Source organism: Aspergillus alliaceus, assembly GCF_009176365.1.
Source record: "Aspergillus alliaceus strain CBS 536.65 unplaced genomic scaffold BDW43scaffold_42, whole genome shotgun sequence".
NCBI lineage: Eukaryota > Fungi > Ascomycota > Eurotiomycetes > Eurotiales > Aspergillaceae > Aspergillus > Aspergillus alliaceus.
The window spans coordinates 215,753-238,446 of record NW_022474725.1 but is presented as its reverse complement, the minus strand read 5'-3'; the positions used below and the strand labels follow the sequence as shown (position 1 = coordinate 238,446).

General features: G+C 48.6%; 7 protein-coding genes across 7 annotated transcripts; 5 read left to right on the top strand and 2 right to left on the bottom strand.

The window, feature by feature from the left end:
• The first annotated feature begins 386 nt into the window (after nucleotides 1–386).
• On the top strand, nucleotides 387–2,866 carry BDW43DRAFT_164998 (putative C6 transcription factor). Its single transcript, XM_032038651.1, has 4 exons — nucleotides 387–716; nucleotides 823–955; nucleotides 1,017–2,092; nucleotides 2,162–2,866. Exons 1-4 carry the CDS (start codon nucleotides 605–607, stop codon nucleotides 2,809–2,811), a joined length of 1,971 nt encoding a protein of 656 aa, XP_031897350.1. The 5' UTR covers nucleotides 387–604; the 3' UTR covers nucleotides 2,812–2,866.
• A 1,067-nt stretch (nucleotides 2,867–3,933) lies between these two features.
• Nucleotides 3,934–4,758, top strand: BDW43DRAFT_313982 (uncharacterized protein; the record flags this gene model as incomplete). The annotated part of the gene is made up of 3 exons (XM_032047707.1): nucleotides 3,934–4,019; nucleotides 4,271–4,380; nucleotides 4,487–4,758. 3 exons carry the CDS (start codon nucleotides 3,934–3,936, stop codon nucleotides 4,756–4,758), a joined length of 468 nt encoding a protein of 155 aa, XP_031897349.1.
• A 608-nt stretch (nucleotides 4,759–5,366) lies between these two features.
• Nucleotides 5,367–7,883, bottom strand: BDW43DRAFT_321452 (ChAPs family protein; the record flags this gene model as incomplete). Its single annotated transcript, XM_032049331.1, has 7 exons — nucleotides 7,756–7,883; nucleotides 7,530–7,659; nucleotides 7,343–7,467; nucleotides 7,006–7,286; nucleotides 6,022–6,953; nucleotides 5,591–5,965; nucleotides 5,367–5,534 (listed from the first exon to the last, which is right to left on the bottom strand). The coding sequence occupies exons 1-7, from the start codon at nucleotides 7,776–7,778 to the stop codon at nucleotides 5,367–5,369; spliced, it is 2,034 nt and encodes a 677-aa protein (XP_031897348.1). The 5' UTR covers nucleotides 7,779–7,883.
• A 255-nt stretch (nucleotides 7,884–8,138) lies between these two features.
• Nucleotides 8,139–14,459, top strand: hir3 (putative transcriptional corepressor of histone genes (Hir3); the record flags this gene model as incomplete). The annotated part of the gene is made up of 4 exons (XM_032047706.1): nucleotides 8,139–12,478; nucleotides 12,532–12,754; nucleotides 12,821–12,976; nucleotides 13,032–14,459. The coding sequence occupies 4 exons, from the start codon at nucleotides 8,139–8,141 to the stop codon at nucleotides 14,457–14,459; spliced, it is 6,147 nt and encodes a 2,048-aa protein (XP_031897347.1).
• On the bottom strand, nucleotides 14,276–17,656 carry BDW43DRAFT_285581 (kinesin family protein). The gene is made up of 7 exons (XM_032042953.1): nucleotides 17,143–17,656; nucleotides 16,816–17,091; nucleotides 16,065–16,572; nucleotides 15,891–16,015; nucleotides 15,305–15,835; nucleotides 15,195–15,255; nucleotides 14,276–15,134 (listed from the first exon to the last, which is right to left on the bottom strand). The coding sequence occupies exons 1-7, from the start codon at nucleotides 17,503–17,505 to the stop codon at nucleotides 14,803–14,805; spliced, it is 2,196 nt and encodes a 731-aa protein (XP_031897346.1). The 5' UTR covers nucleotides 17,506–17,656; the 3' UTR covers nucleotides 14,276–14,802.
• A 125-nt stretch (nucleotides 17,657–17,781) lies between these two features.
• On the top strand, nucleotides 17,782–19,784 carry BDW43DRAFT_285578 (putative RTA1 domain protein). Its single transcript, XM_032042952.1, has 4 exons — nucleotides 17,782–18,479; nucleotides 18,536–18,635; nucleotides 18,690–18,839; nucleotides 18,891–19,784. Exons 1-4 carry the CDS (start codon nucleotides 18,455–18,457, stop codon nucleotides 19,603–19,605), a joined length of 990 nt encoding a protein of 329 aa, XP_031897345.1. The 5' UTR covers nucleotides 17,782–18,454; the 3' UTR covers nucleotides 19,606–19,784.
• Nucleotides 19,785–20,175: 391 nt separating this feature from the next.
• BDW43DRAFT_302409 (ubiquitin-conjugating enzyme/RWD-like protein) lies at nucleotides 20,176–22,234 on the top strand (the record flags this gene model as incomplete). The annotated part of the gene is made up of 5 exons (XM_032045230.1): nucleotides 20,176–20,513; nucleotides 20,593–20,759; nucleotides 21,591–21,625; nucleotides 21,709–21,825; nucleotides 21,917–22,234. The coding sequence occupies 5 exons, from the start codon at nucleotides 20,176–20,178 to the stop codon at nucleotides 22,232–22,234; spliced, it is 975 nt and encodes a 324-aa protein (XP_031897344.1).
• Nucleotides 22,235–22,694: the final 460 nt, after the last annotated feature.

Genomic DNA, 22,694 nt, shown 5'->3' with positions numbered 1-22,694 from the left:
AGAGTTTCTCATGCAGACTCAGACTTCAAATACCTAAGTTCTCCTTATTGACTATGACTCGGGTAGTTGACAAGCAGGCCAGCTGAATAGGACCTTGCCTTCCCCAGAGTTTCCCCAGATCTTGGCTACCCCATACTGAGTCGCTATATGTTTGACTAGACAATATAGTAGAATAAAATTCCGAGTCACACCCCACCTATGAGTCAACGGAGGACTTGTCGATGATATATGTCGCGAAGGATATGATCATTCTATGATACGAGATCAATGAAATGCGATTGCTCCCGCGCGCTGGATGAACACTGAAGCGGGGTATCGACCTCGCTTTCTCTCGCACGGGAAGAATCACACCACGTTTTCTCCTTTTCTTTCACTCCGGAACACCTGCCTTTGTACATAGTTTACTTCAATTTCTAGATGTATCTGCACACAGACCTAATTGAATTATGAATATACGGTTGACGACAATTTCATCGAACGATAATTAGCTCGAACGGCCCTACTCCGCCGATCTCAGTCGCGTCGCATGCCGACCGCATGATGCCGGAGCATCCCCGACCTGCCCATTCTTCGCTCTTAGTCACAAGTCGATAATTTATCAGACATGAAGCGCTCGTCCTCTGATGCGGGCCTGGTATCGCCCGGACGCGATGACCGCCATCCTTCCATCGTCCGCGATGGACGACTACCACCGAAGATCTCCAAAGCCCGCGCCTGTGAGTGTACCTATTGGATCATGGAAAAGATAATGTATTATGAGGCATAGCGGAGTTCCGCTTAGGCTTTAGGAGAGTATATATGCTAAAGCACGATGGATTGCAGGCGCGGAGTGCAAACGTCATAAGATACGCTGCGAGTTCAAAGCAGGGGAAACCAGCTGCAACAAGTGTACACGCAGCGGAATCAAATGCGTAGTGAACGATTTCTCACAAAAGTTTGTTGACGATGATGGCGTGTGAGTATATCCAACTCCTAGCAAAGACTCATAGTCGAGTCCTTTCTTATCGTTTTGTTAGATGGAAATCTCAGGCCGCCGCCACCATTCAGCAGCTTCAGGCAGCTGTTTCGCATCTCCTTCGTCATGATGGCCTACCCGAACTTTCATCCTACCCAACAGGCGACCCCCAGAATGGCCCAAGTCCAGTCGCATCACACCGACCTTCGCTCGATGACGTACAGTCAATCTCCAATCACACGAGTCAGCACGGCCTGGGCGTCGTTATGGACGTGACTCGAGAGCCGTCCCAAGAACCAGATCTACAAGACCGGGAGCTGGTACCGGCACCTATGCGTAGTCTCTACGAGGTCACTAAGCTGCGTAACTTACGGAACAACCCCGTGGAACAACCAAAATTGACCCTGTTGGAGGAAGACTTCATCTCCCGGGGAGTTCTCTCTATCCGCGAAGCCGAAGAACTCTTCGCATATTTTAGCCGCACAATGAACCAACTTCTGTGGGGAGGGATTATATTAGTACACCGGGACCTTACATCGGTGCGACGAGCGTCAACTCTGTTGTCCGCGGCAGTCCTCACTGTTGCTGCACTTCATATACCCAACCGGACCGAAACGCTGAACCGATGCTATCACGAATATGTAGCGCTTGTATCCAATATGTCCTTGACACGCGCTCACACACTAGATGATGTTCGTGGTCTTTGCGTCGGAGCGTTTTGGTTATCGGAGCTAAGCTGGAAGCTCTCTGGGCATGCTGTCCGTATTGCCACGGAGCTTGGTCTTCATCAGAGCTATCAGAAAATGACCCGTGGCCATAGTGATCAGTACGAACGTGCACAGCTGTGGTACCTACTCTATGTTTGTGATCATCATTTCAGTATTGCATATGGACGACCTCCGGTCATACACGAAGATGCAGCCATCAAGAATTATGAAACCTTCCTACAATCCTCGATGGTGGTTCCTGGCGATATCCGATTGCTGGCACAAGTAGCCTTATTCATGATCCTGACGGAAGCTTATCGCATGTTTGGAAGTGACACTGAGCAGGCCCTGACCGAAGAGGACTTTGGTCAGTTACGAGTCTACAATGTGGCGGTGGATCAGTGGCGGCTTCTTTGGCAACCGCGGTCAGGTAAGTCATAACACATCCTTACTACTGGGGCTCGACTATATCTAACCTTCCTATGTTTATGTGCTTTAGCTGATAGTCCTTACGTGCGGACGTATCCTTCGAAAGGGGTCGTGCTCCACTACCATTTTGCAAAATTTCAGTTAAACTCCCTCTCCCTTCGTGCTCTGTCACCGTCAAACACGCCTGTCTTCTCCATGGACCGCAAAGAGTCCGCTAATATTGCCATTTCATCCGCAATGGCTTGCTTAAATATGGTACTGGAAGAGCCAGACATTCGAGATGCTATCGTGGGCGTTCCCATCTTCACCCACACGATGGTTACTTTTTCAGCGGTTTTCCTTCTGAAGGTTGCGGTAAATTGGAACTCGGCCTATCTAAGCCTGGATGGACGTGAAGTGCGGCGCCTAGTGGAACGAGTGATTGAGCTACTGAACTGTGTTTCTGCGGGGGATAGACATCTGACGAGGCATATTGCACGCGGCTTGGGAAAGATGCTAGAACGCTTCGATTCCTGGGAAACCGCGTGGCAGGGTGGCGGACCGCCGGTAGGAGCGCCAGTTGACCGGAGCAGCAGCGAAGTACCGGGCGGCGCGAATGCTATGGCACAGGGATTCCCACCGCCGGACCTGATTTACGACATGGTAGGCACGTACGGATTTGGCCTCGATGAAAATTTGCTGGACCCTAGCATGGCCAACTTTGAGTTTTTGGCACATTGACATGGTGACCTTTTCTTGGATGGCAATGTATATACTATTACGAAGCATACTTATTCGGACGCATTAGAAATCTAGAAGCATTTCCGCCTCTGTTTATTTGTTGATGCGCGAATAATCCGGGGGAGTTCATAAATAGCACTTCCGTCCGTGCGCACCGAAACTGTGCTCGAATGGGTTAAGATCCGGAGCTGCCATGTTGGGGTTAGTCTCTGTTGGGAATGCAAGTGAGTTCAATTCCTGACATCATGATTTTGGCTTGCCATTGTTTCAGCGAATGCGATCGTATTGCCACGGACTGCTTTCTCCGAACACACGCGATACCTGTAAGATTTCACCGAGGAAAGGCAAACACGACACGGTTACCGTACCGGGTGACCAAACACTCCTCACCTTCCCTACGCTTGCCCATCATCTTACAGTCACTCTTGCGGCTTCGTAATACTCCATGGAATATTTGTTTACATTTCGCTAATGGTGTCCAGGGGTCCCTGAAACTGCAGGGATCATTGACATGCAGACTCCGCCGCAGGAACACAGTCCAATCTCGTTCCACCAGCCTCTGGATCATCACAAGGGATTGCCTCTTATCCGCACCTCATCGATGGCCTAAACCGACGTCCTCCGATAATCCCCCATGCGACAAATGCGGCAGCTCTAGCTCCAGTTCTCTTTAACTCTGCGCCGAAGCTGGGCCTTCTTTTTGCCCTGGTCCTGGTTGTTGCTGACCGGAAAGCTCTGGCTGCTTCCCCCCCCCCCTTTCGCTCCCTCCTTTCCTCCAATAGCTGAAGTAATTCTCCTCCTGCTCACCCATTCCGTCCCCTTCCCCCCTTCCCTCAAGGACTGAGGCTTTAATCTCTCTCCTGTTGCTGTGGGTAGTACTTTGACCCTGCCCCCTCCCTCTGCCCTTTTATTTCTCCCGCTCCCTCCTCTCCCCACCCATTTCTTTCCTTTCTCTCTCATACCTATCGTCCTCTCCTCCCTCTTCCCTTACTACATCTCTATTCCCACGGCGCACCAGCCGTGTTCTCTGTATAGATACGCGCCATTGACTGGCCCTCTTACCGCATAATCGCATATATTTCTTCTATCCATTTTCACTACCTACTTAGCTCTTGAGACATCATGTCCACCCGTAAGAGAAAGCAAGAAGCCGAAGAAGAGGAAGAGCTCCAGGCGCTCCCCAGCGACGAGAGCGAGGAGGAAGAAGAGTAAGTGGCACGTCTATGCGCCGGGGCGCATTCATCAACGCATTTTCTACTCTCCCTTTCTTATCATCTTCTCTTTTATTCCTGTATTTATCGCCGTTGATGCGCTTCATGGCTACCGTTCATCTCCATGTTTGCTTTCTACCTAATGTCCTACTCGTTGGCGCATTAATCTTGCTGCCTGGATGAATAGTCTTGGGGTTACATCTGCCTTTGAAGATGATGCATCGGCTGACGTTCTCGATGGCAAATAGGTATGAGGACTCTGAAGTAGGCGAGAGTGGTGAGGAGGAGGGAAGTGAATCGGAGCCTGGCTCTGAAGAATTGGAGGAAGAGGAAGAGGAAGAAGAAGCCCCTGAAGAAGGTAGGTGTTTACTATCTATCCTCGCTCGCTCACTCCTTGCCTCTGTCTCCTTGGCTTTCACCTCCCTTGAATCTAGAAGCATAAGCTGACATGGAGATTTTCATAGGCCCGCCTGTCGCCAAGAAACGCAAGACAGCAGCCGCCTCAACTGAAGAAAAAGAAGGTGAGAAAGAGGGAACGGAGAATGGCAAAGATGCCGGTGAAAATGGAGTCGGAGGGGACGATAAAGAAGAGGTGGAAGAAGATGAAGGGGAAGAGGAAGCTCCCGAGGAGACGGCCAAAAGCAGTGGTCCTGCTGCCGCTGCGGCCAAAGCCAAGGGTGAGACTGTTCCTAAGGAATCTGAAGTCGACACTGGGGTTGAAGAGGAAGATGAGTGAATGTCGTTTGGATCTATGCTACTATGATGATTGGAGGACTTGTAATTTTTGCATTTAATAATCTGGTGAGGACTGTATCTAGAATCTAGGTACCATTTGATTATCATATTTGTCGTCAATGAACCAACCAGATAATCGGACTGTCTCTTATGGGCTGTGTTTATTGATGTTGCTGTGCTTTGTGCAATCCAACCTTATGATCGACAGCCTGGTTTCCGGGCGTCAATCAATAAGACGTGCCCAATGGCAGCACTCGGCCAAGTCTTGAGACTTGAAATCCATGATCTTTGATGTACAATGCTAAAAGTCTATAATCCTTACAGGTTAAAGCAGGATATTCACGAGGTATCGGAAAGGGATAATCTTTCAGCATAAACTGCTTCTATGGAAATCAGTTGGCGAAACCGGGGTGTCCGATGTAGGGAATAGAATGATAAATAAACATAGAAAAAGGAGGTTAAAAAGGAACCGCATAGGAGAGAAGTAGGGAGGCAACCAAGTACCGTCCACCAACGGATGCCTTTTGTATGGATACGTAAATATAATTCCGTTGCTAAAGTCTTCACCGCCAGTGGGAATTCCCCAGCCACAGACATTTACGGTTACACTTAGCCATCACTGCCGCTGCTACGGAAGGTGGCACAAAGTTGACAATACTGATGGGTGAGGTCAAGCACGGGCTGTGGCAGGTTGGTCGCCTGGACAATGCTGCGCACCTTAACGGCACCTTCCTCCTCTATGAGTTTGCGGATCAGATAGAGCAAATCAGGGGAGAACTGTGAACAGTTAGCTGATGATCTACGGCGTAATCATCGAACCCAAGCACACATACCTCGGAGTACCAGCGGTACTGCCAGGCAATGAGTCTAATCAATGCACCTAGCATTCCTCTAGTATCATTTTTACTCTCGTACAGCTTCAGAATACCTCGCATAGCCTTAGGAGAGAACCGAATGGCCAGGCAGTGTTGATAGGCTTCGATTCCCTCATCAAAGTGATGTAGTCGCTCTGCCAACTCACCCAGGATCTCCCACTCCGTCGCAGACTTCTTATACTCAATGGCCTGTTGGCGGTACTGAGCCATCTCTGTGCGCCAGATGGTGTAAATGCGAAGATCCTCATAGAGAACCATGAAGAGGTTGTCAAGCCACCTTTCGCAGAGACGCTTGTTGCGGAACTCTGCGTATGATGAATGCGACGGGTCGGGCTGCAACAATTAGCATGAGACTCAGATCTCCTAGTATAGCATAATCCTTCACTTACTTCTTCATTACCGGACTTTACAACCTCGGAGGCCATCGTTTGCTCCGGCTTTTCGATAGAGTTACCAGCTTGCTCCTCCTGGTTTCCGTTAGGGGTGTCCTCTGGGTTTGCGCTGTCTCCCTCATCATTGGTGCCGTTTTCATGTTCCCCATCCCCGTTAGTCGCTATAGAAGTGCTGCGACGTGCAGGCTTCGATGTTGAATGTTGCCTTTCGACCCGGTACTCCTCTTCCATGACAAACACTTCACTGCGAATCTTCAGTAGCTGATCCCAGCCAATCGCGGAAGCAATCTTGGTTAAGAGATTATACGCCTTGAGGAACGTCCCTTGGTATGCGGCAGCGTGCAGTCTGCGCAGCGACGGGTGGACATAGTCGTGTGGGTCTCCCTGCTTTGGCTGACCCTCATCAATCTCATCCAGCTGGCTCTCTGCAAGAATAGGGAGCATGATGCGTGACGCGGGCGGCATACGAGGGGTGTCCTTATCTTGGTACGTAAACATCGGACATGAATTCAGCGTCAAAAGCGCCAGGTCCCATTGTTCCAAGCCCACATATACTTCGGCTAGTCGCGCCCAAGTGCTGAATTCGCTCGGCGCAGCGGTCACAGCTCGCTTGGCGCATTCCAGAGCCATTTCTCCCTCCCCCTTACTCTGACAGAAGGCTGCCTGGCAGTCGAGCAATGCATAGTCCATGGGAACGTCCTGCAAAGAGTCGTACATCAGCCGTACCGCTTGTACCTCCTCGTCTGCCATTATGAGAACTCGGGCAAGGAGCGAAGAGATCTCGACATCCCGTATGCGTAGCTTCTCTAGAAGATTTATTCCAGATGTGTAGCGGCCTGTTGTCCGAATGTACTTCAAAAGGCCCGAGGTCAGATGATTGCTGACAGTGTTTGGAACTTGCGTCTCAGGGTCGGAGCTGAGCTGCCTGCCTATTATTGAACTGTTAATATAAGGGTACATTCAAGATATGGTGCATCATACCCAAGAAGAAGAGCCGTTCTGCAGCATCTAGGAATTTGTGTTCCATCTCTGTGTTTGTCACCGGGTTGAACCGACGCACGCCGATGATCTTTCGGATTGCGTCTCCGCTACCGTCATCTGCATAGGTATAGGCTCGCAGAACTCCGCACAAAAACGTCTCGAGCCATAGGGCGTCCGTTGCAACACGCTTATCTCCGCGCTCGTCGATGCAGTAGCTCTCGAGACTGCCGGGGATTTTCACTTCAACGCGCATGTCAAGGTGGGAGAAGGCATTGTAGCAACTGCAGATCCGTTAACACCTCAAACTGCAAGGGAATTCGTTGGCGAATGGCCTGACCAGTAGATCCCTGAAACCACTTTGTGTGTCTTATCGAGAGGGGAGAAGGTTAGCGTATTTACATAGGCGGCCAAGCTAGCGGATGATGAAGCATCGATTCCGGTGACATGATGATAGACTCCAGTCTGTAGTTATTGCCAATTAGTTTAAAACCCCGTTGAACGACCGACGGCTCCCAAGAACACACCTGACGAGTTGAGTTGGTCTTCGGTTGTTTGACCAAATATACCAAGTCCGGGGGACCTAATTCCCGCAGATTTTGTAAAGATTCAGTTCGTGCATCGACAGCGGCAAAGAGGTCATCCTCTTCGTAGAGCCTGGTTGTAATTTAAGGGTTAGTCCGAGGCTAATGGTGGCCTGAGTGCAATTGATAACATGTCTCAGGAACACGTAAAGCGAGGGGAAATGCATACTCTGGGACAGCGGGCGCAACCATGGCGCATGGAGAAGCGCAGGCCGAACTTAAATCAAGGCAGAGTAACAGAAGGCTCCAAGGACTAGAAGCGACTCATAAATCGTGTTTAAAGGACAGATGGCGCAGAAGCAAACAAGTCGTCGTCAACCAAGTGCCTGGGGTGGACGGGCTGGGGTCCTCAGGCACCCGCCTATTCCCCTTTTAGTAATGCAATACCCGTGAACGCGTGAAAGGCGTGTCTCCAGTCACGGGCTAGACCCTTTAATTCTCATCCCCCACGGCTTAGGCTTATCAACTATAGGGACTAGCTTCCCTTCTTGGGAGATGCTCCCTGTTAAATCTAACCCATTATCGATGCCTGGAAGCCTATAACTTTGCATCATGTCCAGCTGGGTGGCATTGAACATCGAGCCCGCTGAGGCCGTTGAAGAAGAGGTTGACGACACCAAGGAAATCCAGATTGAGGAAGCACTCAAACTATACCAGAATGCCTTGAAGCTTCACTCACAGGGCCCCCATTTCTATGCGCAAGCTGCGGAGGCATATGATGCCCTTCTTGGTTCGGAAATATTCAAATACCCTGAATCTATCTCCGACTACAAACGGATCGCATTGCAGGACTCCGAGCTTCAATTTGCAGGGACTTCCGACTATGTCGCTAACGCAGACAGCGCTGAACCGCTGGGAGACTATGATGTCAATGATTCCACTTCTAGCACTCTGCTGCAAACCATCTATCTTTCGTTTAAGAACCATGGACAGTTCGTTCTAGACTCGTTGCGTGCTGTCATAACGAACGCTGTTCAGGCACCAGATGAATCCCAAGATCTCGCTACTAATATTGCCGAGCGTGTGAACGCTGCACTAACGTCTTTTGCGGAAGCCTTGGAGCGCGACGACACGGATCTCAACCTCTGGAGACAGAGCGCAAGGCTCTGCAATACTCTGCAGAGCTATCGGCTAGCCCGCTACTGTTTGGAAAGCGTTCTGGCGGACGATGAGAATCGTTTAGAGGTTCGAACAGAGCAGCTAGGCTTAGAGGAAACTTTTGCGGAGGACCATCTTCGCGAAACGCTGCTGTCACTGCATGACAGAATATCGGTTTCTCAGGTTCCGATTAAAAAACCCAAGAAAGCTCTTCTTAAATTTCTCAAACGCCAGAGTGACCCTTATCCGTATCTACCTGCATTGCCCAAGAGCCTGCAGGATGTGCTTCCGTCGAGGAACCCGCTCGCCTTACGCATTGCACGACATGATTTAAAGCCTCTTTCACCAACATGGGCCGACTTTGGCAGGGCTATTCTTCAAACGGTGGCAGATGAGGGGCAAGGCATTATCGATGTTGGTCCTGGTACTGCAATCAGTGTTTCAATACCAGCTCTTAGTCCTGAATTGAAAGCTACAGTCGCCAGGGAAACTCAATTTCAAGACCCATCGTCAAAGTCTCAGGATGATGAAGGTCAGGATGATCAGAAGCCAAGAGTTCGCATGTCTAGAGAAAATCAAGACAATATTGAAGTTCAGCAACCCATAAAGCATGAAGCGCTTGACTTTACTGCCGAGCACGCGGATGACCATTCATCCATTGATCAACGGGCTGAAAAGCAACTTATGGAATCGTTGGAGATTCAGACATCACGTTCTCCTGAGTTAGCCAATCAGCTGGAAACCGCAAATGCCGACGAACCTGACCCCAAATCCTCAGCGAACGGGGCACGAAAACGTTCTTCTGCATCGGCCATTACGGAGGACCAGACAGAAAGCATTCGATCCAAGAGCAGAAGGACCCGTCTCCGAGAATCACATGTAGAGGCTTCATCACAAGCTGATGAGGTCTCATTTGACCATAATAAATACTACGAGGACCGCCTAGAGTTTTACACCAGAGCCGATGAATGGATGTTTGGCACAGTTGGGTCTCTGTTATCTAAGTTTGGGATTGAAGAGCTTGGATCAATCGAGGAGCTGAGGAAACAGATTTCCCCCACCATCGATGAAAAAGAACTTCCGGATAGCGAAGTCAACAAGGAGGCTGGGTACGTACTGCCTCGAGATTTGAGGGACATCATGAAGAGCTGGGACGAAGGGAAGTCTCAGGCAACACTTCAGTGTGATAATGTCTCTGCACTTCAGGACATCCAAGGAATGGGCAAGTCTGGACTGGCTATTTTTTTGGAGCACTCTAGAAAGTCTGCCCACAAATTAGGGATGAGACAAGTTCTCTCCGGGGTCGAGGAACTACTCACGCTTCAAAACACCATCAATGAAGGATGGTTCCCCGTCCATGAAGCCGCTCTCGAGTGGCTTAAGTGTCTGCTTATGCCAGAATATGGGCGTGATTCTGGAGATGATAGCGTGTCCACTACCTCAAACTTCCCCATTATGAGATCTACATATACTTTGTTTCAGTGGCCAGATACACTGAAAGAGACTGTGGTGCAAATCCTGATACGTGAAGATGAGAATATCCACAGAGCAATGTGCGAACACGTCGAAACACTCGAACGCCAAATTCTTTCCACTAGCGCTGAGGCACCGTTTGAATACACTACCAACCACTTCGCAAACCTCGAGATGATGCAGGCATTGTTTGAGCTCCATCTTGACATATACGCTTCTATTAACAACCCAAACAGTGAGGTGGATGGAACGATAAGAATACAGCAAAGAGATCGTTTAGCAAGATGGAGCTTACTAGCGCGCACTTCACTGACTCACTTCATGAATTACATTCGACCTGGAAGTCATCAGGATAACCTTGTTCTTCGCCATATATGGGCATCGACATTTCATTCGAATATGACAACGGACGCCGAGCGGGAACACGTTTTGCTCTGTCTGCAGGAATTGAAACAGCTCCTTAGCGACTTGAAGGACCCAGTGATAAGCCTTGTGAACAATGCAATCATGCCGGAAATATCAATTGAAGCCGTTGACCAAGAGATCTCAAAGCTGGAGTCTATGGATTTCTTTATGAGAATCTTCAATACTGAATCGGAAGACCCCGTGGGACTCATCGAAACAATCGAACCCATTCTAGAGCCTTCTTCGGTTCAGTTTGTTGAGGGAAGCACTTCGGAGGAGCAGGGACATTCCCAGCCAACATCACAGCTCCACGAAATGAGGTCTTTCTTAGATAGAGGGGATGCCACACTGAGACTCTTCTTGTGGAAAAGGCTACAGGACGCGTATAAGAAGATCGATTACTCACCCAAAGTCGTGTCGTGCTACCTACGGAGTATTGAAACAATAGTGAGAGAGCTTTGGAACCCTACACATCTGGAAGAGCCAAGTGAGCACCGGCAGATTACATTGCTCCGTTGGTTAAAATCTCTCGATGGAATATTAAGTAAAACTATCACAACGATTCTACAAGCGCCAGAGAAAGCGTACGAATGCTTTGATATGGACCACGTCAAAAGCTCGCTATCTGCGGTGACCCTACTATTAAAACTACTTCACAGTTTTGTACTTTACGAAGATTCTGTTCGTGTGGGTCAGTTATCTGGCTCATCTGTACGTGGAGCTTTGGGAAAGTCGCTGGAAAGCTTCAGGGATAAACTACGAGAGATGCATGTCCGTTGTTGGATCCTCCATTACACCCTTCTAAGAGAAGCTATTGCACAGAATCCGGGACTCTTCGAGACACCTTTTGAGGATCGTATTCTTTACTTGCGCTCTGTGCACAATGCTTTGGGGATTCGCAAGATGTGCAAACGTTCTCACAAGCAGTTCCTTAAGCTTGTCAAGTCCGAACTTTTCACTCTAGATGAGAAAGCGGACTATGAGTTTGATATTTGTCAGATACTGTACGACATACACGGCATTAAATTGTCGCCTGTCGATGGTTATCTGGAAGACCATGGATGTCCATCGGAGAAGTTAGATCGCCCTACTGCTATTGTGATGATTGATTTTGTCATGAAGCAGGCTAAGAAAATGAACATCAAGGATCTATCGAAGTCTGAGTTGAAGTCCACAATCGAGAAGATGCAACAAGCCATCGGCACTACGAAATCATCACCCCCTTTATCATACAATAAACGCATTCTGACGGCTTACTTGAAATCTCCATTAAATCCAACGGAAATTTTCCGTGCCGTCCGTGGAGTTGAAGACCTTCCATTGCTTCCTGTGTCCACTGAAAGCGCAATCATTGCGAAGAATGGATGGTACTTCCTTTTAGGACATGCAGCGCTGACCAAATTCCGCTCTCAAAAGCGTTTGAACCCTGTCCCAACCACTGACCTTGACGAAGCTATTACGTGGTTTAGACAGGACTTGGAACACAACACTCAGAGATGGGAAACGTGGTATCGACTTGCTCAGACTTATGATTCGAAGCTGGAGGAAGACATTACATGGTCTGCGGACAAAATTAACAATAACCGCATGGAGTTGGTGACTTGGCAACGCTATGCAATCCATAGCTATTCTATGGCCGTTGCAACAGCAGCCAGAAATGCAGATCCTACACCGGAAACTCGAGCACTCCTATCTGACCTCTACACTGATTTTGGTATTCGTTTATACTCGTCCTCTCGGGAACCCTTGTCTATGGCCGCTTTTAGCCTTGCCGATTTCACTCGACACTACAATAGTGAAGATAACCAGCAGATGTATCAAGCGCTTCCCTACAAGGAGATGAGGCTGTATTCAGTCTGGAATCTTGCGAGCTACCTCCTTAGGCGTGCGGCTGCTGATAAGCCCAAGAATTGGATGTATGTCTTTTTCTAATCATACTTCGGCGGCGTGATCATTAACCGTAACATAGGATTCGTTACATGCTAAGCAAATGTCTCTGGAAGATGTTCAGCTGCGATGACTCTGTGAGGGGCACATCAAAGCGTGTACACCTTGACGATATTCTAGACTCCCTGCTTGATTCTATTGATGCTTTGCCGCAGAAGAGGGATCCTCGATCGGATCCAATCTTCGAACCTCACTATAAGCTTGTGTCTATCGTCCACAAACTGGTCCATAGGGGAGTGGTTACGGTACGTACATCTTCTCCAAACTTTTGCTTTGGTTATATGTGAGCAGCAGCTAACGTTTCTTTCCAGCCGGCTGAAGGAAGCAAGACTCTCGTGGCCGCTCCTTGGGCACGAAAGGTGCCGCCTCCAGAGGAAGGGGCGCCTTGGAAGCCATATATAATGGCTGTCATTCGGAATTTGAAGCATGCGGACAAATCAAACTGGCACCACCGCATGGCTGTCAGGGTAAGCTAACCAGTTACACTATTACTCGTAGCGAACAGAAGCTTACTTGAATTAGGCTGCACATATCACCTACGATGATGAAAGGGACGCCGTCGCAGCTGCAGGAGCTAAGGGTGAACTTACACATCAGATATTCACAAAGACTATGACGATCCAGGTGTGGCGGCCTGAAAACGAGCGCCCTGGAAGACATTTCGTTTATACGACTCGATACGTGTATTTCTTCGTGGCCCTACTTGAGCAACTGGATGATCGTGCAAGCCTTGATCAGTTATTACGTCGCGTCAGAAAGAAGCAGGGCGATTTCATCAACCATACCAAGTTATGGGAAGACCTATGTCTAACCTATGCACGAGTCATACGCAAAGCGGGCAAGATCAACGAGGGACATGACGAAAGCGTATTCAAGCCCATCGGATGGGACGAATTTGTTGCAAACACAGCTCGTCTAGAGAGCCTCTCCCAACTAGCCCCAGAGAGCACAACGCTCCTAGAGCTTCTCCGTGATGCCGTCGAGCTTAAAAAGCTAAACAACAACCTCATGAAAGTCTCCTTGCTAGAAGACCTCATCGCCGACATCTATTCTCGCCTATACGAGGTCAACATGCCTAACGTCATCGAACAAGCGAACGAAGAAAACAAAGAGAAAATGAAAGTAGACCATCTTCTCATGGGCAGCGATGGAGCCGCAGACACCCCTACACCCCCAACTTCCGCGCCTGCATCCGAAGCCCCAGCACCCCGTGGCCGCACGAAAGGGATTGCAAGACGGGATATCCAAAAACGGGCCGAGACAATTGTCCAACGCAAAGTCGCGCCTCGTGCTCCTGTCGCCAAAGCACCAGCCACTACAGAGACTGAACCATCTCACCCCACCGGGACGGCCACCTCCGCTCCCGAACAACCGAATGATACTGCTACGTCCGCCGCTGTGGCTGATGAGTTGGCCTCGGGGCAGCAGAGTGATATCCCTAATAGCTTGCACGACAGCGCCGATGATGAAAGCGAGCTGAGCGAGATAGATGATGAAAAGCTGTCCAAGCTCGCGGCGGAACGCAGCCTATTGTTTCCCAATCTGCAGGACAGAGGATTTTTAGATCCGGAATTGGAAAGGTCGGCTCAAGCTAGCGCTGATGGGGACGGGGCTAATGAAGGGGCGGGCGAAATGGAAGAAGATGGAGACAGGGAGGAAGAGGCTGATCTTGGTGAGGAAGGGGGGACTATGTTAGAAGAAGAAGAAACTATGGTAGAGGAAGGCGAAGAGGGTGGTGATGGCGATGAAGCTGAGAGTGATGGAGAGGGAGAAGTCGCAGGCGAAGAATATAACGAGGCCGCTGTGGAGCAAAGAGCAGGGGAAGGTGACAGCGAGCATGAAGGCGAGATGGACAATGATGACGGGGTTGAAGAACCTGAGCAACCCACCACTGCTGAGGCTGAGCAGGAAAGCGATCATGTCTCCGATTCTGAGGCTATGGATGTCTGAGATACTGAAGCTCGGGAAGCTTTTAATGACTTTTTTTACCATAAGGCAAATTTGAATGGCTGTACTATATCCATCATTTGCATCTGCTTTGCTTTGGTAAGAGGTGTTATGCTAGGACACATATGTTTAGGGTTAGTTTCATAATAAACAAAATAAATTAATATTTATACATAAAAGACCGTATCCTCGCCCCCCCACCATTTATCAACCCACAACGCCGATGACCATCTTCTTATAATGTACAGTGAGCATGCGTTTCAACATTCCGGGTAAAGGAAGACGGATAAAAGAAGTAAGTGCGTCAAATCTTTAATCCCCAGCTTCCTGGAAGGTATCCAGGGGTTTAGATATCTTCCTCGGGAGCGAAATCCCATTTCCTGGTGGTCATCTTTCTCAGCCGCTTGCCCGGGGAGGCTGACGGTGGAACAGGAGAGAACATAGTGTCTGCCAGTTTCAACTGATCCATCCGCTGGAGTGCCGTTTCAATATCACTTTCGCGACCAAGAATGTTGGAGTTGCGAGATGGTTCAAGTGTGTTCTTAGTTCTGGATTTCTTTGTAGGGGATCGACACGCCAGTTCACGTTCCAATGATGTGACTTTACTGCGAAGCTGGTCAATTTCAAACTCCAGTTCTTCCACCTTCTCATCCCTCGAAGGCTCAGGATCTGCGTGGACTAATCACAACTGTTAGTTTGACAAATTTCAATAATATACGAGAGGAACGAGAGCAGTACCTTGAAAGCCACGGGACAGTAGCTCAATTTTCTTGTCAAGATGATCATCATTATGACCAGCCTACACTGATTAGCAAAATATTTAGAGTCATCCGAAAGGAGCTGCTTACCTGCTCTTCTAGAGCATTTTGCCATCTCCTTCTTTCTTCTTCCATTCTCTCATCCATTTCAGCCCAGCACTCTTCGCGTACTTCCTGCTCAACCATGAGACACGCTTCTTCACTAGACCTAAGCCTCATTTCTAATTCTGCTCTCATGATCTCTTCTTCTGCTAGTCTCACAGTAAGTGTTTCATTCTCCTTCGTCAATCTACTGATTTCGGCCAGCGCTCTCTCGAGTTCTTCACTGGTAGCCATATTTGGCGTGTCGCGTCCGCTAGTGGAAGATATACGAGGTTCAACAGTGGCAGAATAGACAGACTCGGTCGCAGATGGGGCTCGAGGCACGGTAACTTCACGGGCCAGAGCTGAATAGCGCAAGATTTGGGAAGTTGCATTGTAATCCCCAAGGGGGTCCGCCGTGACTACCATGATCGCCTTTTGTGGATGACGACTGGGACCAGGTGCCTGGTTAGATGACGGGAAAGAGTTCGAGAAGAGCAGCTCTGTGAGTTTGCATTGCCTGAATGGAACTAGGGCAGTCTATAATAATTAGCATGGCATAGCTATACATCCGTTGGCGCAATGTAGATCGCACCTTCCCCTCTTGTATCTCGCTCTGCATCTGTAAGCATTGACCGAGATACATTAGGCTTTCGTTGATTTTGCCCGCCTCGGCAAGAGTAGATCCAGCAGTTTTGGCGGTTCTTGCACGCTCAGAGCCTAGAACACGATTAGCATCCGTAGGATACGCATCGACTCATAAACTTACCAGCAAGGTCTGCCACTGTAAGTGTATTTCCCATCCATGTCTCTTCTCCCGTTCTCTTGTTACGCATCCTTCTCTTGACTTCAAGACAGAAGAATCCATGGCTCCGTGAGCTCACGCTGTTTGCGCCAGTACCCGTGACTTTGCGCTCAGTCAGCCCAACTTCTAGGATCGCTAGTGCCTCCTCGTAAGTAGTGCAAGCTATCTTGCGCAAACCCGCGACGACCTTTCTGTCGGGGGACCCTTCAGTAGATTTGAAAAGAAGGGGTCTTCGTCGATCCTTCTGACTAGCTCCTCCTCGTGACATGGTACTCCCTTGACCTGGGACTATAGTGGGTGACAATAGATCGAAGATACGATCATTGTAGACTTCATACATCGATACCAGTACAATATACTCGGAATTCGGGTTTAATTCCAGTGTAAGGTGGTCAATATCAGGCGAACGAGGTGGAACATTTGGCCGCTGCGGCAGATTGCGACGGGGGAAAACAATTGCGGGAGCCGGTTCCTTTGATTGTTGAGATTATTTAGCGCGATTCAGACTAACAAAGGTAGGTTGAATGTATGAAAGTGCAAGTGAGAGGCCTGGGACTTGCTTTGAAGATAGGCTTTGGGCTAAGGAGACTTATAGGGTTTGGAGCTGGGGAATTTTCCTTGCGCGGCACATGCACCACGAAGGGACGACTTGGGAAAAAGCTTGGGAGCGTAGCAACGGGGACCTAAGCACTTGGCTCTGGGGAGGGTACCATACCGTCAGGGGAGTTTGAGCTCTTCCAGAGCTCATTGGGGTTTGTGCTCTAGAATTCCTACCACGGTCGGCGCTTTGGTCTCCATATACAGCTTCAATAAACGCTTGCGCCGTGAATATCTGCGATTCGGACTGGTCCGATGCCGCAACCGAGGACAGGAGAATGGGATTGATTGAGTTGTCAGGCGGCTTGATTGTCGAGGCCAACGATTTGAAAATCACATCAAGACTCATCTGCGTAAGGCCTCTTTGGGTCTTTGAGCCCAAGATGGTGTGACTCTGTACGTCATTGTCAGCGCCGCTGCATACCTTTCTGCGTGAGAATCCCACCTTTCCACTCCCTGTCACACCTAATGTAGCGACCAGTCCATCTCTTCCTTCTAGCAATACTCCCTTTATAATGGAATCGAGTCCTGTGTCCTCGAACACATTTAACTGAGAAGCCGACTCTTCGAAAACCTTGGTGAATCCAAATTTCTCAACTGCGCGTTTCCTAGCATCACTTGGCGGTTGCAAGATAATGTGAGTTGCGGTAGGGATAGGGCTTCCTTGGCCATTATCAACAACGTCCTTAGGTTCGGGATACTCGACGGTTAAGCATCGTTCGGGCTGGTCATCTTGCTGGGAGATAGGTGGACGAAGGCGGAGGTACACCTGGAACAGGGATGCTTGAGAGGGTTTCGCTGGATACATGGCTGCGGGTCCTTCTCTGTTGGTTGTTCACATAAGAGGATGCACAACAGCAAGAAGTGGATTAAAATCGCCGTCTCCACGTTGGCCCTGGTTTAGTCGGATTATGACAACGTGAAGTAGTTGATGGGTTTCCACTTTCGGGTGTCACGCTGAGCCAGCCATTCCCATTTGGGCTAGTCCAATGTTGCCCAGGCAACGCCCTCATATCGGGTTGATGCCCTCTTCCTCAGGCCCCTGCTGTCCATCTGTACAGCCCTAACCAACATTCAAATTTATCATACACTCGGTACAGTACTTGCACCCTGTTGTCAGGGTCAAGGGGGTTTCTCCTGTGACTTGAGAAACTCTATACGAGGTCTTGCCCCGCGGTAGCAGCTATCATGGCTAGGCTGTTGGCTCAGCCCTGCTCGTATTCGCTAGGCCGAACCACACATTGGATGGTGGCCAGCAAGTCCACACCAATATACATGCTCCAGGTAGAATTATTGGTGATCGATGGCGATCCTTGAGATTAGAAGCTTCAAGGCCGAATTCATATGACAGCAAATACGGCATAGAATGTCTGCCTTGTTTCTAGAAATCGATCCGGTTCGGCAAGGAGAAATGGCTTGAACCAAATAAAAGAATGGTGCCCACTACCAGTCAATGAGTGGCTACCACGTACAAACATGATTGTTACTGTCATTGGGCACTGTATTAAGGCTTGTATTTGGTCTGAACCTCAATATGACTCCTTCCACTTTCCTATCTCGGCCATCTCGTTTTCGCTAATATGCTACATTGGTAGTTCCTCCGAGGCATGCGTTCGTATATATACAAGCCTGTTTTCACAAGATCATTTTCAATAATTTATAACATGCTTGTTGTTTCTTATTGCTTTTAAGCGTTGTCAATCATTTGTGAATTATATCTCACTATCCGAATTTATACACTCTCATTAGCTATAAGAATGATCGAGAAAAGGTCGCCTTACCGTACGTATACCACCTCACTTAACCTAGGCAACTGAATGATCGCTAATTTGACTCAGAGGAGGGGAGTCTCTGGTACTATGCACCTAATAAAGGCGCACCGATCGCTTTTGCGATCCTGTTCACCATGTCCGGTATTATACATGGCTATCAATGCTTGTATGCCGATCCGTCTAGATCCTTAGATTGAAGGCTGAAATTAACACTATGAAGCAAATACAAGTCATGGAAAGTGACGGGACTACTTCCTTGGTCTGCTTTGCTGTTCACTCTAGGATTCGTGATGCGCACTATTGGGGCCTTCGGGCACTGGGACAACCTGGGCGTTTTTATCTCGAGCACTGTCTTCCTTTTAGCTGGGCCGTATGTGTTAATCAGACAGAGGACTTACGAGATGAGCTGACCGACTTTTAGACCTGTCTATGAGGGGGCTAACTTCTTCACTCTGGGCCGTATCCTTTACTATATCCCGTATCATTCTCCAATGCACCCAGGCCGTGTATTCAGCACATTTATTGCCATGGGTGTCGTGATCGAGGTGATAACCGCCAATGGAGCATCATTGGTTGCTAACACAAGCAACCCCGAGAGTACACAGAACACAGGCAAGGCATTGCTCAAAGCTGCCCTGATTCTACAAATCGCATTGATGGTAGGATTTGTTGCTCTGGCTACCAAATTTTACTACAACTGCCATCGCGGCGGTGTTCTCAACAAAAAAGTTAAGAGGGCGCTTTATGTGCTATATTGCAGTTGCACACTGATCACCATCCGTACCATCTTTCGAACTGTCGAGTACTTCACAGCTGCAAGCCTGAATACCAGCAATATCGATAAAATAAGCCCCATAATCAAGGATGAATGGTTCTTCTGGGTTTTCGAGACAGTCATCATGTTTTCCAACACTACGCTTCTCAATGTCTTTCATCCCATGCGGTGGCTTCCACAATCGAACAGAATCTATCTCGCAACGGATGGCGTGACTGAGGTGGAGGGGCCAGGCTATGAGGATCCTCGGCATTTCCTACTCACCTTGTTTGATCCTTTTGATATAGTTGGTATGATCACAAAGAAGGGAAAGAAGGAGAAGTTTTGGGAAGTTGACCATCAGCCATCGGCTAGTGTTTGAGGTGTGAGGACGCGCTTGGTGGTTTATGTTTTGTTTCAGTTTTGATCCTCTTTGTTTTTCTATATCGCGCAATATATACCATTCTGTATAGAGACTTATTTATAGTTATGAACATTATAGATATGAGTAGTTCAAACACTACTTGGTATAATACAGTGAATTTGGAGCCTTGTGGTATAGATTGTGTTTGGTCCAATCAAACCCCACACTTGATTGGCTGGGCTTGCGCGGAAAAGCTACCGCGAGGAACCACATGGCCTTTTGCTTCGGACAACATCCAAGGACACATCGCCCTTTGGTCACCCGGCTGAGAACCACCCACTAGCAGCTGTATGTTGGCTGAAGTACGACGCAGCAGATACAATTAAGGGAGTAACATTAATATCGGAAGTATTATTCCACCGTACAACCGCTGATCGCAAACGTCCCCGCCGTCGAACCTCCGAAGCTTCCTCCGCCGCAACCACCGAGTGAAGCCCTCAACCCTGGCTATATCAGTTCAAAGAGCCTTCTCATCCTCCATTCTACTATATTTGAATTGATTCTGTTCCTCCAGTTCAAATCACAGAAATGTTGTCCTTTCTCTCGTCGAATCTATCAAACACCCGGCAGTCACTTGCCCAGGCACTCAATTTCGCGCTGGTGCTCTCCACTGCGTTCATGATGTGGAAAGGACTCTCCGTATTCACCGCTTCCTCCAGCCCCGTTGTAGTTGTTTTGTCCGGGAGTATGGAGCCAGCGTTTCAAAGAGGAGATCTACTGTTCTTATGGAATCGAAGCCCGCGCGCTGAGCTAGGCGAAATTGTCGTCTATAATGTCCGGGGCAAGGACATCCCTATTGTGCATCGCGTCGTGAGAACATTCCCAGAAATTGAAGGAAAGGCGAAGAAAGTCAAGGAGATCACCGAGTAAGTTTACCCCTTTGTTTCCCTGGATGCGTCGAGTATCACAACTCCATCGCTAACAGACCATTACTTGTCTATGCAGTTCCTCATCGACTCCCAACAACATGCTTCTTACCAAGGGCGATAACAATATTGCAGACGATACTGAGTTGTATGCGCGAGGCCAGGATTATCTCAACCGTGAAGAAGACATTGTTGGTAGTGTGCGAGGGTATATCCCCATGGTGGGATATGTGACTATCTTGCTCAGTGAGCACCCATGGCTCAAGACAGTCCTTCTGGGAGTCATGGGATTGATGGTTATGTTACAAAGAGAGTAGTTGCACTTTTCTACCTTTGGAGTTCGGCAATGATTACTGGATTGTTGCTTCCTGGAACCGTACGTTGTCACGTACACATATACATGCCCTATCTTGATTCATAGTAGACAAGGACCTGCCATAGGCTGTGTGGGTACTCAGAGGTCTCATACTCATGCCCGATGCAACCCTATGACCATCGAGCTCCGAAACCATGGAGCAAAGCACAAGAAAATAAAGAAGGAATAAGGCAGCCAATTGGATCAGGTATATATAGATAATCGTTGCGGCAATTAATAAAGAGCGCGTAGAAGTAAAGTATTTAGCCGCGAGAAGCTATCCTATTAAGATTTGTATCGCCATGTTATATTCAATAGTGGAGGGCGGTAACACCAAAAAAAGGGGGGAAGGAAAGATGCAAGTGCTAAATAAAGCAAACATGCAAAAGGCCGCTCTGACGTCGTCCATTCATTCAGCTTTCCGCCCCGCCTGATCCGCTCGGCGGCCCCGCCGACTACTTGAGCTCAAGGTGGATGACTCGACTTTGGACAACACACTCTCTTTAGCGCTTGTCCGTTCAGCCCCTGCATCAGACTTTGGTGTTACTACTTCTTTGACTGTGTATCAGTGTTGGCAATTCTTTATTCTTCTCACCAAAGATATTCTCAACTTCCGTCGTCTGACCCAATAGAGCCCCGTCTTCCCTAGGGCTCTTTACCATCTGTTTAATTTTTCCTCCCCCACTCTTGCTTTCGAGATCCTTCAAAAAAAAAAAAAAAAGAATCTGAACCGATGGGCAGTAAAAGGATAGCCAAGGTATACAAGAAATCCACAAATCCTGCTAGACAGCGCTCCCAGTGACTGTTAGCCTATAAGAGGGGCTAACAATCAATTTACAGGAGCTTGCTGAGCTCACGGAATCCCCTCCTGAAGGTATCACCGTGGAACTAGTAAACGAGTCGGATATCTATCAATGGAAGGTTTACATGGACGGACCAGAAGGATCGCCGTACCACGTAAGTCAAGTCACGAAGACCAGAGACAAGTCTCTTCCCATGTTTTGCCATTAGCGCAGCGGAACACTGACCCAATATTTCTCCAAATTAGAAAGGCAGATTTCTGGTCAAGCTCAGCCTTCCCACCGAATACCCCTTTAAGCCGCCATCGGTTTCGTTTGGCACCAAGATCTACCACCCTAATGTGACCAACGATGATAAGGGAAGCATGTGTCTGGGCATGCTGCGGGCCGACGAATGGAAGCCCAGCTCCAAAATCGCCGCGGTGCTCGAGTTCGCGCGTCAACTGCTCGTAGAGCCGATGCCGGATGATGCTGTTGAGGGGCGGATTGCGGAACAATATAGGAATGACCGTGCACGGTACGATGAGATCGCGCGGGAGTGGACAAGGAAGTATGCGACGGCATAGCATGGTAACTTAGAAGCTCTGTCAGGAAGGGGGACTCTGTAGCACCGCTCCTTAGCCGAAGTATTCATTGGGCCGGTCACTACTTGGTCTCTGAACAGCGAGACACCCAGTTGGCTTCGCGTATGATCGGAGGATAAAGGAGACGCAAGAGTACATTGCCGCCGTTACCGTTGTTTTTTTTAACATACTTGAGGGAATGCTGGAGCATGTCAGGTACTTCGGTCTTCTTGATGTCTAACCTATTCATTAGCATTGCAAATCATTTCTAGGGCAAGATCGCCCTCCGCATGTGAATAATTTGATTTAGAGATATAGAACTGTGTAACGGAAACAAGGATCATCACGTAAGTTTACTTTGCGCATTCAGGTAGAGATTCTACGTACATTTCAATCTGTAAAAACGATTTATGCGGCTCATATTTACGCCCTTGTAATTCAACAGTTGCATAATACATACATA

Excerpts from the sequence above, each read along its gene's own strand:
- BDW43DRAFT_285578 (XM_032042952.1), top strand. The coding sequence starts at position 18,455 with ATGATCGAGAAAAGGTCGCCTTACC. Across the intron at positions 18,636-18,689 it reads ATACATGGCTATCAATGCTT|CAAATACAAGTCATGGAAAG; the intron begins GTATGCCGATCC and ends AACACTATGAAG. Across the intron at positions 18,840-18,890 it reads GTCTTCCTTTTAGCTGGGCC|ACCTGTCTATGAGGGGGCTA; the intron begins GTATGTGTTAAT and ends ACCGACTTTTAG.
- BDW43DRAFT_164998 (XM_032038651.1), top strand. The coding sequence starts at position 605 with ATGAAGCGCTCGTCCTCTGATGCGGGCCTGGTATCGCCCGGACGCGAT. Across the intron at positions 956-1,016 it reads TTTGTTGACGATGATGGCGT|ATGGAAATCTCAGGCCGCCG; the intron begins GTGAGTATATCC and ends TCGTTTTGTTAG. Across the intron at positions 2,093-2,161 it reads TCTTTGGCAACCGCGGTCAG|CTGATAGTCCTTACGTGCGG; the intron begins GTAAGTCATAAC and ends TATGTGCTTTAG.
- BDW43DRAFT_285581 (XM_032042953.1), bottom strand. The coding sequence starts at position 17,505 with ATGTATCCAGCGAAACCCTCTCAAGCATCCCTGTTCCAGGTGTACCTC. Across the intron at positions 17,092-17,142 it reads GTGTGACAGGGAGTGGAAAG|AGTCACACCATCTTGGGCTC; the intron begins GTGGGATTCTCA and ends AATGACGTACAG. Across the intron at positions 15,256-15,304 it reads AAAATGCTCTAGAAGAGCAG|GCTGGTCATAATGATGATCA; the intron begins GTAAGCAGCTCC and ends TAATCAGTGTAG.